Below are 14,068 nucleotides of genomic sequence, written 5' to 3' on the forward strand. Positions count from 1 at the left end.
GATTCATGTAATATTGTTGCTAAATTATGCTCGGGTTGAGTGACTGCGCAGCTCGAAATCAAACGAAATGGTAAAGAGGGAAAAAACTCAGGCCAAGCCGTAATATATGAGTAAGTAGATGCGAAACCATTAAGTCGTTAGTTGTTGCGAGAGATGTTTTGTGTATCCTCGTCGACGACGGAGCGAAATGCTATTTGATACAAGGTGGGTTCGTTGATGCATGCGGAAAAGGGACGCCATCATGTGGCTCCCGTTTCCGCACGACCCAGGAAAAGATAAAGAAAAAAGAAAGGGAATACAGAAAAGAAAATGCAATGGGGACCAGCACGGCAAGCGGTTCCGCTGCGCGTGGGGTATACGACTGGTCCAAAGTCTAAACCTCGAAAATCCAAACCTAATGGATGGTTGGTTAGTTACTGGCTGCCTGATTGGGTAACCACCACACGGCGCAATCTTGCGATCGGCGGGCGGTGGCTTGCCAAAAGAGCCGGGCTCTGCCCTCGGATCAAACTCACTTCTAACTTTCCGATCTCCTGTCTTTGCCTCCTCGCCGCCTCTTTGGCACTCATCATGGCCATGTCCAGATCATCCTGGTCGCCCATAGTAATCTTATCGCCGTTGGGTGTGTCCTCGTCCTGGAACTTGATCTTGAAGCGATTGCGCATGCCAAACTTGTCTCTAATGCGGTCGACAAAATCAGGGAACTCTACAGCACCGCCAATCATGATGTAACGGACGTCTTCGGCGTGGACCTTGACTCGGAATTTGCGAACATCGGGCCGTTTTGATGCATTGCGCGAGCCATTAGACACAGAGCCCGGGCCGCGTCGGTTGTTCGAGACCATCTCGAATTCTGCTCCATCCAAGGACCCGTCGTCATAATCTGAGGGGGCGTCATCCTCCTCCTCATATCGCGGCTGTGGCCGTCGGCGGGTTTCTTGTCTGCTGGGGCCTCTCGATTCCCTCTCCCTGCGACTCTCTCTGCGACCGGAGTACATATCGTACACGTCGCCATTGGCGTACGTATCTTCTTCGATTGTCTTGGTGGGTCGGCGCTGCAGTGGCGGCGGCTCTCTCTGGGAGAACCCCCGAGAGGGCAGAGCGCTAGACGCGGACCGTGTGGCGCTGGGTCGCCCGTCGTCCGGAGAGAAAGCCTTTTCGTACTTGCGATTAGACTCTTGCGACTGAATGTTTAATCTAGCGAGCGTGGGCCTGCCACCGTTGCGGACAGAAGCGCCGCGGGACGGGCCACGATCATTCTCTGGTGGGGGAGTGGGAGGGAATACATTGCGGCTAGTGCTTGGCGGCTCTGATTGTTGTCGTCGAGATTGTATACCGGGCTTGACCAAATTGGTAGCAGCGAATGAAATGTTGTCAACGGGCCGGTCATCCTTGACCTCGGTCTTGGCGGCCTGAAGAAAGGTTAGCTGAAGGGGTCAAAAGGCTTTTTCGGCCAGCAAAACTTGCGCTTTTCATTTCGGATCCAGCAAATCCGGTGAAGGCATTGGACCGGTCTGATGCGGCGACTAATCTGGCTTTGCCAAGGTAATCCTTGGTCTTGAGATTTCGGACCTTGGCTTCATTTGGTCGGTATACGACGCCGACTGGAATCGAAAAGACGGTATATCCCTGGGGGCATGTTAGGATAACGTTAGTGTGCAGCGTGTGCAAAACTTACATCGGCTTCTTCGCGAATCGCATCATCAATCACATCGTGGTCCTCGACAACCTTTTCCTTGACGGCAAAGTTCAAATCCTGCATACCAGCCTCTTTTTGCTGAAGGTAAATGTAGCAGAGACCACGGTTGAAGAGCACTTCGCACGAGTACAGCTTGAAAAGCAGGCCTAACTGGGCATAATCAATCATGGTATTGCCTCGGAGGTAGAGTAAGGTATCATTGAAATTGGCCAGGGCTTCCTCAAAATCACCAAGTAGGAAGTTGGAAACGCCTTGTTGAAAATATGCGACAGCGAGATATTGATCGAGACGAATGGCCCGTTGGTAGCATTCGACCTGCAACAGAGCGGCGTGTATTAGCACTCGAACAGCCAGGCCAGGCGCACAGAGGTTGGAAAGACTCACAGCTTTTTCGTGCTCGCCGAGGGTGGCGTGGATGACACCCATGTTGAAGAGAATCTTGCTGGTATCACCGATCTTTTCGAAGTCGCCGAGGGAGTCGTCAAACTCATTGTTGTCATACTTGGCGAGGGCCGAAACCCATGTCTCGATTTCCTATGATCGCGGTTAATGAGAGGGGCTGGCGCAGGTGGGGTGAGGGTGAAGACGAAGACTTACAAGCTTCAGAGACATGATGATGCCCGGATGCAGTATCTACTGCACAAGTTTATGGAAATAAACGAGGCCGGTGATGAGGACAGTCTGGTGTGAAAGTTGAAGCTGAGGGTGGAGATAAAAAGAAGAAGGAGAAGAAGGGGGGAAGAAGGAAAGAAGAGCCGAGAATGCTGCAGGAGGATGCAGCAGTGCGACTGGGGTAGGTAGTAGCAAGTCGGGCGCTTATAGTAAGAGAAGAAGCACCAGTAAGAGAACGGAGATGTGGTGCAGCCAATACTTTGGTGCTTGGCAGAGGGAGGGGGCGGGCCGTGTATAACTGGTGGATCACTGTATGCGAGGCGGGTAGGAGAGAGAGGCCAGCAAGAGACAGACAATGGGTACTGATAGGTGGCGGTGGACTAGCTCGTTATTAGCGGGTGCCCGGCGTGGTGGTATTGGCAGGCTGTGGATGCCGGCACTGAGAAATAACGTGGGTGCCTGGGTGTCAATCAAAGCAGCTCGGTAGGTCGGCAGAGTAGGGAGGGGTCAGGCCCTGTTGTCAAGCCCAGTCTGTACCTAGACTGCCAAGGGCAATAACGCAATGTCGTAGCAGAACCCGACGGTGAGGGGACACCGGGATTGATATGTTGTGTGAGTGCCCAAAGAAATGAGATGTTCCTCAGCTGCCGACTAGTGCAGAAAAGACCGCACAGGTGCGCGTGGCTCGATATGGCGTCTTCCCCCACTTGTCGGTCCAGGCGATTCGGCTTCCACCAGGCTTTGATGAAGATGTCCGGGAGCTGGGTTGCAGTCGCCCTTGTAGACGAGACTAGCCTGCAGCCCGTGCCAAAAGACTGTCTGATTGGTAAGGGTATGTATTTTTAGCTTGAGCCGTGTAGTCGTGGTTGTTGGTCAAGTGTGAAGAGCAATAAACGAGTGCCGTCGATTTTTGCACGCGGAATCATGAGCAAGACTTCACCACGAGTTCGGACAGTCGTAGATAGTATGACGCTTTGCTTGAAAAGAAGGAAAAGGCTGCCAGAGCCCGGGTTGGGAATTCGTTGAGCTGATATCGTCGTCGTGGTCAACGTGAGGTGCCTCGGAAACGACAGGACCGCTTAGCCAGCTCGAGCGGGGAAATCAAAAGGTTGCAAAGTGGGAATGAGGACGCCGCAGAGACTATTGATTAAAGCCAAGACGTCAGCTAGTACGACTCGTTATTTTCTTGATTGTTGCTGGCTTTGTGTGTCGTCTGGACCGGCCGTCGACAGCGATGCGTTTGCTCAACGAGGGAAGCGAAGTAGCGAACGCAACGGTAGCCAGCCGAGAAAAAAAAATGGGCGAGAGGGGACGAACGAGGTGGCTTGCAGGAAAAGACCCAAGATGCTAAAAAGAGAAGAAATGACAAGGGGAAGGGGCCCGTTAAAATCGAAATGGGAAAATCAAGCAGTGCGTTGTCGATGGAATGAGTGACGGGCTTGCATGAGATGGCTTGCGGGCATTAAAAGATGGCACACTGAGAGGGGGGGCCTTCTTGCCTGGGAAGGGGGGGCTGTATTGTACCTAGGTAGGTAGGTAGGTTACGTTATTAGGTACCTATAATAATTGGGTAGTACTTAGGTAGGTACCTAGGTAGGTAGTACCGGTGTGTCGTATGTGCATGTGTGTGTGAGTGAGTAAGTGAGTGTGTGTACCTGCAATACCACCACCCAACTATATCTGACGAGATAACTGTGTACACGATAATCCATACTCCTCGCCTATTTGCTTGTAAAAAAAAAAAAAAATAGGCTTGGAAAAAAGAGAGACATGTGGTTCGTACAAAGCCGCTACTTCAAAACTGAGTGCGACACTGCATGTCAGACCAGGTACCACTGTGGAGGCAAAAGGCCAAGTCCGACACACGCATCCCGGACTCTGACCATTCAAGTTACTTCCACTTCTGCCACCACACAGGCGGCAGCTCGCAAGCATCATCATCATTACCACTACCAACCACCACCGGTCATCCATCATCCATCACCCATCGCATCACCCATCATCCATCCTCAAACTACGGATACATCACCCAGCTCCGTTTCATTCAGCTCTTCCTACAGCCGTCCATCGCCGACTTGCACTCTTGCATTAGCCCCAACCCACCCAAGGGGGTGGCTGCTCCGTTCTGTTACAACCATCACATCCAGATGTCCTCCACTCCAGTCTCCAGTTTCCAGTCCAGTCTCCCGCCCTCGGTGCCGCCAACACCCTCCTCGCCCGCCAAGGAGGCGCGCAAGGGGCTAGTCCTTTGCCTGACTCGACCCCACGGTCCCGACATGCACCACACGGCTTTACAGACGTTGGGCGTGTTGGATCAAGGAATCTGGAAACCTTTGTCGCAGGCTGCTGATGACAGGACTGCGCCGTGGCTGACCCTCGAGCTGCTTTGCTTTTTTTCTCTTTGCCTGCACTCTACCCCAACGTCCCCCAAGCAAGCCAATAGCTGCGATGCGAGCTTCAAGCCACTGGCGCTCTTGGTTGGCGCCGTCGCTCCCGCCACAGCTCCGGAGTACTACCATGACGACCGAGGATTTAGGAACTCGGTAGACATCCGCCAAGCCGTCGCCGCATGCTGCGAGGTGACGAAGCTCAGCTCAGTGTTCAAGAATAGCATCAACGGCGCGCCATCAAAGAATACTCATAAGACCATTCCTGCAGGCCGATGCAGGTCCGTCCTGCTGAATCGTCCGATTGGGTGCTGGAAAAGACTGACCGGTGAGCGTTGCAAGAGCCGGCATGACAGTGGACGGACCATGTACGATCCACACATGGACAGGCTGGGGCAGCGGCATGTCATGTCTTTACATCCCCGCTCCTGAATAGATAGATGGCCAGCTACCCCTGCCCTGTCGTGGAATATCGTCCACCGCTCCGGATATACCGTGCGGCGCAAGTTTTAACTAGATGGCATCAGCTAATCGCACGCCGGAATCGACGGTGCGCTGTGGACTCTTCATCTCAAATCATATCCGCTTGGCCGCCCTGAATTTCAAAAATCTTCATATTTACGCCTGCTGTCTGATTCAGCAGCCGGCCTTCATCTCAGACAGATACCTACATACTGCCGGGCACCATGCTTGGCAACAGGGCAACCCACGAACCTGAAGGCTGACGGTGGCCGTCCTACTTACCAGTAGTAAGTTAATCCGTACATGACAGAACGCCACGGATTCTGGGGGCTTGTTGCCACGTTCTAGTATTCAATACCGTTAGCGTGTTGCTATCTTGGGACGCAGGAGGTTACAGGAACAAGCACTTCTGGCTGCTCATTGGTCGAGCGCAAGCGCTCAACTGGACCCCTGTAACATCTCGACGAACCCTTGTTCGGCATTCACACCCACTTCTAGCCTAGTTGCCGTCTCGTTTCTGCGACTTTTTGTATGTAGGCCGTCATCCTTGCCTCTGGAAGCAAGATTTCTGCTCTTTGTACCAAGTATACAATCACACGTCTGGCGGGCATTGGTAATTTTACCTCGCACGTATACTTGATCCGTACGTCAAGATGCGTACTAGGACATGCACAATTACATCAGGGCCCCGGTCAAATCCTGCAGTTGCTCTGCAGAACTTGCATTTACATTCGGCCAGGCATCAACCTGCGCCCCTGCCAAAGATGCTGCAGCTGTCATCCTTTATTAGTTTGCCATGGCAAGGCTTCAAACGTTACCAACCGGATGCGCGCAATTCTCACGGCTCGTCACTGCCGCTGAACTAAAGAAGCAGCTAACGTTTCTATCTTTAGGCTGAGGAGCCGCATTTTCCTCGACCGCCAGCCAGAGCGTCATCGGGCAGGCTCTTGCCATGTGATGAGGCACTTGGAGAGAGCGCATCGTTTCGTCACATTGCATTGCTTATTTGCCAAAAATATCCTTCGAGAATGGCGACGCCAAAACGGCGCCCTCTTGTTGCTCTGGCATCCAGTAACCACGAGCAATTAGGCGCCGAGCCCAGGCGGTGACTGAAAACGGCCCGCAACGGGTCTGGCCGCTGAGGCCAAGACTTGGCTCTAGAATTCAGAGCCCGAGTCCAAAGAGAAGGATGCCAAAATACAGGGGCGGTTGGTATTTCGAGCGATGGCGATGTACATCTTTGTACGCTCCAGTGACACCTTGTACGACAATCAAGCTTGGGCCTCGTGGGGACATGAATTGGGAAGTGGTAGTACGTCACCCGGCCGAGATGGTCCTTTGAGGTGGTAACACGCCGGCCGGCCGAGATGAGAATGTCTCGCGTGCCTGACTGTGTGGCTCGAGCACTCTCGCGGCGCAGGGCTGCGCTCGCCTTGGAACCGACTCCCTCCGTTCTGGCCTCGGTCAATGCCATCGGGAGCGCATTGGTCACATTCGCCTTGCTGCATTCCGATTGCAGTGTAAAACAGTTCTTACGCATTGATTGAACTAGGGCGGTCTTTTTTACAGTCGAGGGGTCTTTTCTGACCGAAGATGGCGCATATACGAGAGTTCACCACAATTGCTCTGTCCAGTTGCTCTAAATGTATTGGCGCTACTTACTGTGTACAGTCAACTGTAGCGTCGTCCTTGTGCAACGTGAGGCTGCTACTTGTGATTACTATTGGTCCCGTTTTCATAATCTCATGCATTGTTTCTTCGGTCACCTTCCGCAAAAGACTATTGAAACGCCTTTCACAGATAAGATCCAAGCCGTTCAGACAGCCAATCGTTGGGAGCCGGGGGAAAGCCGACAGGTTAAGCAAAGGCCGCCCGCGACAGCGAGGCATGGATGCCTGGTGATGTGGTGAAGCTGACTAGCATCAATGGCATCATTTTTCCGGTCAGGGTAAAGACTCTAGCGACGTTGATGAGAGCACAGATTGGCGCCCGAGTTGGACGTCGAGATCGAATCTGGGCCTGCGCCGACTGTCTCGCAAGCTTTGGCGGTCACTCATTGGGCCATGCACCAGTACATCTCGGCTAGTCATTCTTCTTTTCGGGTAAACGAAGATTGCTAGGTGCAGAGATTATTGAGTGGCATGAAACTAGGGTTGGAACTTGCTTCATGTGGAACAAATTGTGTTCGGCTCTGTTACAGCTCGAGATGCGCGAAGAGGAAAAGAAAAAGCTCAGACGAATGGTTTCAACCTTGAATCTTGGATCCATGTCGGCTAGCTGTATGCTGGCCGTCAGATTGCTTATCGCTCCCGTACTCAGTCCGATCGTCTGAACATGTTTCATCATGTCTCTCGCTCTATCGCTCTCTCTCGAATTTTCCTTTCAGCGCTACACGAATGTCTCTCTCATCGTCACCCCTCCCCCCTCAACCCCCTTCAACGCCATGCTGTGCAAACACACCTACTGTACAAACGTCGTAGCCGGGGCGGACCAGGTCCCGATTTCTATAGCATGCCCTTGGCGACCTCGTCCTTGCGCTCCTCCCACAGGGTCTTTCCCGTGCAGGAGCACACCGTCTTGTCGTTGTCCCACATGCCCGAGCTCCTGGCGATGACGCCGACAACGGTATCCGCGTCGTTGCTGAGCTGCTGCCGTTCCTCGGGCTGTTTGGTCAGGACCATGGCGTGGCCGATGACCTCCCAGATGTAGAACTCGCGGACCACAAAGACGGAGCCGCGGCCGTCGTTGCCGACCTCGACGACGCCGAGGAGGCCCTTGGGCTGGTTTGCTTCCGTCTGCTGCTGCTGCTGCTGCTGCTGCTGCGTCCACACGGGGCCCGTTGACGCAGCACCGTCCTTGAGATCACCATACTGGCGGATGGTGGCGCGGTACGTGCCTGGCGAGACTCCCCGAACGGTCAGATCAACCAGCGTCCTTCCCGAACCGACTTCCACCATGCGCGCGAGGCCACGAACCTCACGACCAGGGTCGTCGGCCTGCTGCTGCTGGTGCTGCTGCTGGTGGGCCGTCTCGGCAAAGCTCTCGAGGATGCTTACTGCCGCGCCTGTAGGAGGTGCCCTTGTTAGCATGCTGATCACTGTTTTTCTTTTGCTCCTTCTTTCTTTTCCCTCTCCTGCAACTAAACTGTCACAGGCGCCGAATACGAGAGTGTTCGGGAAGCAGGGGGTGCGAGGGAGAGCGGGCAGGTTGCAACCTACTGTTTGAGGATCCTGATCCGCGCAGGATAGCATCTCTTCCGGTATCTTGAATCGCTTCGACAATCTTGGACGGAGCCGCTGCAGGTTTGGGGGAGATGATAGGCGTCAGCTACAGAATGTGTGCGCATGTCCATACGCGTGTGTGGTGTGTGTGTGTGTGTGCGAGTGTGCTGAACGTTTTCATCCGGTTCTCGAAGGCTTGGCTGGGATGGGCGGGCCGGTGGTGGTGATGGTGATGGTGATGGTGAAACGTACCGGAACCTTTGACCGCTACCAACTGATCCTGGACGTTGCCCTCGACTTTGGTGATGCCCCCGAGGCGATAGAGCGCATCCGAAACCGACTTGACACAGCCTTCGCAGGAGAGCGGCACGGCAAAGAGGGTCTGTGAGTTTGGGATGCGCGGGTTTTGGTCCGTTTCATCAGTTTAAGTTTTTGTAACCGAGGCAGTATAGAATGAGAAACAGAAGAATGCAGGGTCGGGACGGGGGTTTGTTGTTTCGGGGTGAGGGGAAGAGGAGGGAATGGAGATCTTAAGAAAAAAAATTCCCCGGTGCGAAGAAGTCAGATGAAAAGAATGTTCTTGGTAAAGGCTCACCTGAAAAGTATGGTTTGCAGTCATGGTGCTTGGAGTTTCTGTACATCATGGACCTCGCCGTCAGTTCCGTTATCGCGCGGCGCGCCCGGCGGCGGCCAAGTTGTGAGTTTTGGGCGGGCAGAACAAAACTCACTAGGAGCAGTCTCACCAGCGTGTGAGTGTGCTACTGTATGACGTCTTTGATTACTATAGTGATGGATGGGAATAACAGCCAGCAATCAGACAGATGACAGAAGCAGCGGCTGGGGTCTTTGAAGTGCCAGACTTGAGCATAGGAAGCACACTTGTGTGAGCGAGTTGGTTTTTGATGGCGGCATCACGTTGATAGCGGCATATAGCGGCGGGGGAGGGGCATTTTTTCTATGTTCTTTTTTTTTTAACTTGCTTTGAAATCCAATGCTTGAAGATACACTACGTTTGAAATCGGGAGAGGCTTCCCCTCTATTCGGAAGGCCGAGTACCTGCCTAATTACTTCTATTACAGGGCTTGTGTCGGTGCCATTTAGCGGACTTATTGCTGTGAACCACTAAAAGATGGTCCCCGTTACTCGCTGAAAGCCCCCCAAAAGCTACCCGCGGCGCATTCATCAGCGCTGGCGTCCGAGGCATTTGGGGGTCCTCCTTTCGCTCGCGCGCGCATCAGGTGACTCTGCCTGTACCTGACTGCTCGCTTGGTTAGTCAGCCAACTTTTTTTCGCAGAGACGGGGCCAAAGTTTTGAGGCTCGTGTGCCACTGGCGATATCTCGGCGACCAGGCGATTCAACGGCGTCAACAACGAGCACGACACAGACGGAGCTCTCATATCTGCCCTGGTGTTGGATAATCCGGCGTGGACATCATCAACGGCCAGAATTGACCTCGCATCGAGGCCGATCCTAGCACCATGTCACAAACAATTGGCATGGTAAGTCTGTCGTCTCCTGGCCGTCCAGGGCGATCCTTGATCGACGCATCCGAACGAATGCGATGCAGTCGAAACCGCACCCGCTGACCCGGAATGACTGTAGACTCGACTAGCCTACTCGCGAGTATGGCATCAAATATCAGCCAAAGCTCCTCACCCAGTGCTCACGACGAAAAAGGCGGCCGTGGCTGCTGCTTCTGCTGCTGCTACCTCTGCCTCCTCATCCACCACCACCACCACCACCAATACCGCGAGCGCGACCACAAACACACCACCAACCACCATCAACGCCGACGCCGACGACATCACGCCCCCCTCCCTCGGCCGGCTGGCGTCGCGCATCGCCGTCCTTCTCATGGGCAAGCACAAGCCGACCTTTGACCCGTCGACCGACTGCGGCGACTACGTCGTGGTGACGGACTGCGCCGCGCTGCACACGACGGGCCACAAGAAGTGGCGCAAGACGTACTACCGCCACAACACCCGCCCCGGCAGCCTGCGCGCCGTCACCATGGACGCCCTCATGGACAAGCACGGCGGCGCCGAGGTCCTGCGCAAGGCCGTCAGCGGCATGCTCCCCAAGAACAGGCTCCGCGACAAGCGCCTCGCCCGCCTCAAGGCCTTTGAGGGCGCCGCCCACCCCTACGCCGACAACCTCGTCCGCTTCGGCGGCGTCCCCGTCGGCCAGCGCGGTTGGGAGGCCGTCGTCGAGCGCATACGCGACGCCGACAAGGAGAGGTTATGAGGGGCCGCGTAGTTTGGTGGTGGTCTCTGCGCGCGGGAGGCCAACACCGGGGGCGGGGAGAAGACTTTTTGATGCATCATGTACTATTTGTATACTATATAGAAAAGTGGCAATATTGCCACAAACACTTACCAATGGCTATGCATTGCGGCAATACTTTTGCTTCGTCCTGATCTGACAATCACTTGGGCCATGGAGCCTTGGCCAATCCGACCTCCGTTGAAAAGGAAAGAAAAAAAAAGGTACGGCCAAAATGTGAAACTCCGTCAATCGTGGCCCCGACCAGCAAAGTCCAATTGACAACCGCGTTCTCATGTATTACCTGTACTTCCTACCCTGGACGAGTTCTAAAACCACTCTTGAGGCTGAGCCGGTTGTTGTCGTCAGCCATCTAGGTGGCAATGTCTGCAGTTGACCGGACAAGAGTCTTCGAAGGGCTGCGATAGCTTCCACATCAAGGGAAAATGGCCCAATCTCACCTCTCGAATCCTCAGATCAGAGTAAATCAGTCTCTCGTGTCCAAAAAGAAAACAAGATTGCTAAGCAACTTTGTAAACAATCACAGGCCAAGTAGACAGTAATCGTTTCACAGTAGTATTTCATGTATATATCCAGTAGATGCGACAATGAATTTCGGACGCTGGTGAGGGAAAGGGGCACAAATGCTAGTTGTGAGGGAGGAAAGTACCAAACATGTAGAAAAAAGGGCAAGAAAAAAGGAAAGAAAGAAAGATGTGCCATCTCGAGGTGATGCGTCGTTTCTAATTTACAGCTTTGAGGAAGGGCCATCGCGAGAAACCTCGACCTTGATGAGACCGTTGGGGTTGCTCTGGGGCACATAGACTTCGGCATCCTTGCCCGTGTTCTTGATGCCCTTGTGCCAGCTCAAGTCTAATTTTTTTTTTCAACAAGGGTTAGCCTTTCCATGTCTTTAGATGGGAGGGGGGGTGTTGAATTGGAATGTAGACATACCGAGCTCAAAGTAGTGCTTGTTGGGCAGGGAGTAGTAGACCTTTGTGACCTCGGGGACGGCCTTGAGGATGTCGTCGGACATTTTGTACATGGTAGCCTGGACGCTGGCGCTGTTGTCGTTGGCGAAGCGGCGAAAGGTGATTTCGCGGGCGGCGTCGTGGGCGCGGTCAAACTTGGGGACGGCGGCGCGGACGGCGGCGAGGTCCGGGAAGACGGCCCAGTCCCAGCTGGCGTCGACGTCGGTGGACATGATGCGGTCCCAGGTCTCGGGCAGGGTGGTGAATTCGTCGCGGAGGAAGCCGTGGAAGGCGGAGCCGGTGCTCTTGAGGACGGTCAGGTCGGCGATGCCGCTGTTGAGGGCGATGCCGAGGCCGCTGCCGCCGCCGCCGCCGCGGCGCGCCACGCGGGCCGTCACCGTCCGCTTCTCCTCGCCCTCCTTGACGAAGCTGTGCGGGTGCGGCGCGCCGTCGACGCGCATGCGCACCCAGCGGGCCGTGACGATGCGGATATTTGCGACGTGGATGTGGCTGTACGTCTCGACAAAGTGGGCGCCGAGCGTCGCGGCGAAGAGCTCCGGCGGCGTGACGGGGTGCTGCTTGGCCAGGACGAAGACGGTGTTCTTCATCGAGTCGGTGGCGACGACGACCGAGTTGTCGGCGCGCGTGTACGACGTCTCAATGTCGCCCTCGAGGAGCACCGTCACCACCGTCTCCGTCACCGTGTGCACGCCCGTCTTGGGGTCCCGGTGCGTCTTGAACAGGCGGACATTGTCCTTGCCGTAGCGGGCGGCTGTGACGGAAGGCATCTTTGTTTCGAGGTTGTTTGTTTTTGCTTGTAGTCTTTTGTCGGTGGTTTTATTTTATTTTGTTCGGGAGGGTTAGGTAGGTAGGTAGTCGGGTTACAAGTTGGCGTCCAAGAAGACGTCTTTGGAACGCAACAGGAAAGCCGGTTTGTTGGTTTGTTTGTTTGCTTGGTGCAACCGAGGCGAAAAAAAGGGTAGAGATGAAGAGGAATGAAAGAGGAGAGAGAGAGAGAAGGGAAATACAACGACGGGTTTTTTTTGCTCGCAACTAGTAGAAGAAGCTTTGGTTGTATTGATAGAAAGAAAAAGGCCTGAAGCTAAGAGGTCCGGATCCGATGGCCTTTGCTAATGTAAACCTTGGCTGCTGTTCGTCGGATGTCTCCGTAGCTTTGGCTTGCGATAAGGATTTGGGTGTGTTTGCAACGGCTGCGACGTGGCGGTGCTTGGCTGTGTACTAGGAAAACAGTACACCGGGGGAATCAATGTTTTGGAATTCAACTCTAATAAAAATTTGCCGGCACAGATTGAAGAATTGGAATAAACCGTCAGAGGATTGGAAGTCGGGACAGCAAAACTATTTATGCAAAATGTAAACGTGAAATGGTTCGGAGATGTCCCCGGGAGCCAGCTCGGCCAGTTCCCCCCTCCTCCTCCCCATGCAAGATCTCTCTGCGCGCGCGCACACACCGGCGCGGGGGTGACCTTGTCCACTATTACTACGACGCTAATAAGAAGGAAGAAAGAGAACTGAGAGAGAGAGCGCGAGAGAGGGGGGAAAGGCTCCTACTCTCCGGCGCTGTCAGATGGGGCGAATCCTGGCAACCAGCCTGCCAGCTTGACTTGGTCCTGGTCCTGGGCGGGCAGGGGGAGTCGGAACCCGCCGAAATCCAGTGCCACAGGCGGGAGCGGTGGTCGCTCGGCTCCATGGATGGATGGATGGGCACTGCCAATGGGGGAAAAGTAAAGATGGCTTTGGGCCGCGCCTTTTTTTTATTTTTTTTTTAAATCCCTGGTCCTTTTTGGGTTTAAGCAGCCCATGGGTTTGGCAACGTCTTGCAAAGAACGCGAGAGCCGACATCTTCCCACCATTAGTAACTGGGCCGCGCTGGATTGAACGGTCCTCCTTTTAGGATTTGTGACCCATTCAATGATATGATGTGGTGTCATTTTTTTTTCTTCTGTCCTTTTCTTCCCATCGGGATGCAAGGGTGCCATGGCGCCGGCCGGATACCTGATGGCGCGCGGTGCCGAGCGAAGGAGAGATGTCACTCCTTACTTACTGATAGACTTGTAGTCAGATCAGGCACGCAGCCTCATCTCATCTCATCTCACCCGCTCCAAGTGTATTGCGGCCTTGTGCGAGCCATGTCAAAATTCGAGCCTTGACAACATCAGGCCGGTAAAAGGTTCGAAATGAACAGTCTAGGCCGTCATTCAAATGCCAAGTCTTTACCAGCGCCAAAGTCGCCAACGGGAACCAATCTTGTGCTCCAGAGTCCAGCAAAACAAGAGAAGAGAAGAAAAATGAAGAAAAATGACATACACAAGCTCACTTGTAGCCGACCTCTGCCATGGATCAATCAAGCATCACAGCCTGTCGACTTGTTTCCGTGTCCACCTCGACATTTCCAGGTACTAGGTCCACCATGACGACCCTGGAGCACTCAC

The 14,068-nt window shown here is 54.1% G+C and overlaps 4 protein-coding genes across 4 annotated transcripts; 1 reads left to right on the plus strand and 3 right to left on the minus strand.

The window, feature by feature from the left end:
• Positions 1-373: 373 nt before the first annotated feature.
• V2A60_006025 (uncharacterized protein) lies at positions 374-2,311 on the minus strand (the record flags this gene model as incomplete). Its single annotated transcript, XM_083257323.1, has 6 exons — positions 374-394; positions 516-1,412; positions 1,468-1,629; positions 1,679-2,014; positions 2,084-2,233; positions 2,297-2,311. The coding sequence occupies 6 exons, from the start codon at positions 2,309-2,311 to the stop codon at positions 374-376; spliced, it is 1,581 nt and encodes a 526-aa protein (XP_083113449.1).
• A 5,353-nt stretch (positions 2,312-7,664) lies between these two features.
• Positions 7,665-9,000, minus strand: V2A60_006026 (copper chaperone CCS1; the record flags this gene model as incomplete). The annotated part of the gene is made up of 4 exons (XM_083257324.1): positions 7,665-8,224; positions 8,379-8,456; positions 8,634-8,763; positions 8,977-9,000. The coding sequence occupies 4 exons, from the start codon at positions 8,998-9,000 to the stop codon at positions 7,665-7,667; spliced, it is 792 nt and encodes a 263-aa protein (XP_083113450.1).
• Positions 9,001-9,860: 860 nt separating this feature from the next.
• On the plus strand, positions 9,861-10,626 carry V2A60_006027 (mitochondrial 54S ribosomal protein uL13m; the record flags this gene model as incomplete). Its single annotated transcript, XM_083257325.1, has 2 exons — positions 9,861-9,881; positions 9,985-10,626. The coding sequence occupies 2 exons, from the start codon at positions 9,861-9,863 to the stop codon at positions 10,624-10,626; spliced, it is 663 nt and encodes a 220-aa protein (XP_083113451.1).
• A 766-nt stretch (positions 10,627-11,392) lies between these two features.
• On the minus strand, positions 11,393-12,403 carry V2A60_006028 (urate oxidase; the record flags this gene model as incomplete). The annotated part of the gene is made up of 2 exons (XM_083257326.1): positions 11,393-11,517; positions 11,599-12,403. 2 exons carry the CDS (start codon positions 12,401-12,403, stop codon positions 11,393-11,395), a joined length of 930 nt encoding a protein of 309 aa, XP_083113452.1.
• Between the last annotated feature and the right edge of the window lie 1,665 nt (positions 12,404-14,068).

This window comes from Cordyceps javanica, chromosome 4 (assembly GCF_051103115.1).
Source record: "Cordyceps javanica chromosome 4, complete sequence".
NCBI lineage: Eukaryota > Fungi > Ascomycota > Sordariomycetes > Hypocreales > Cordycipitaceae > Cordyceps > Cordyceps javanica.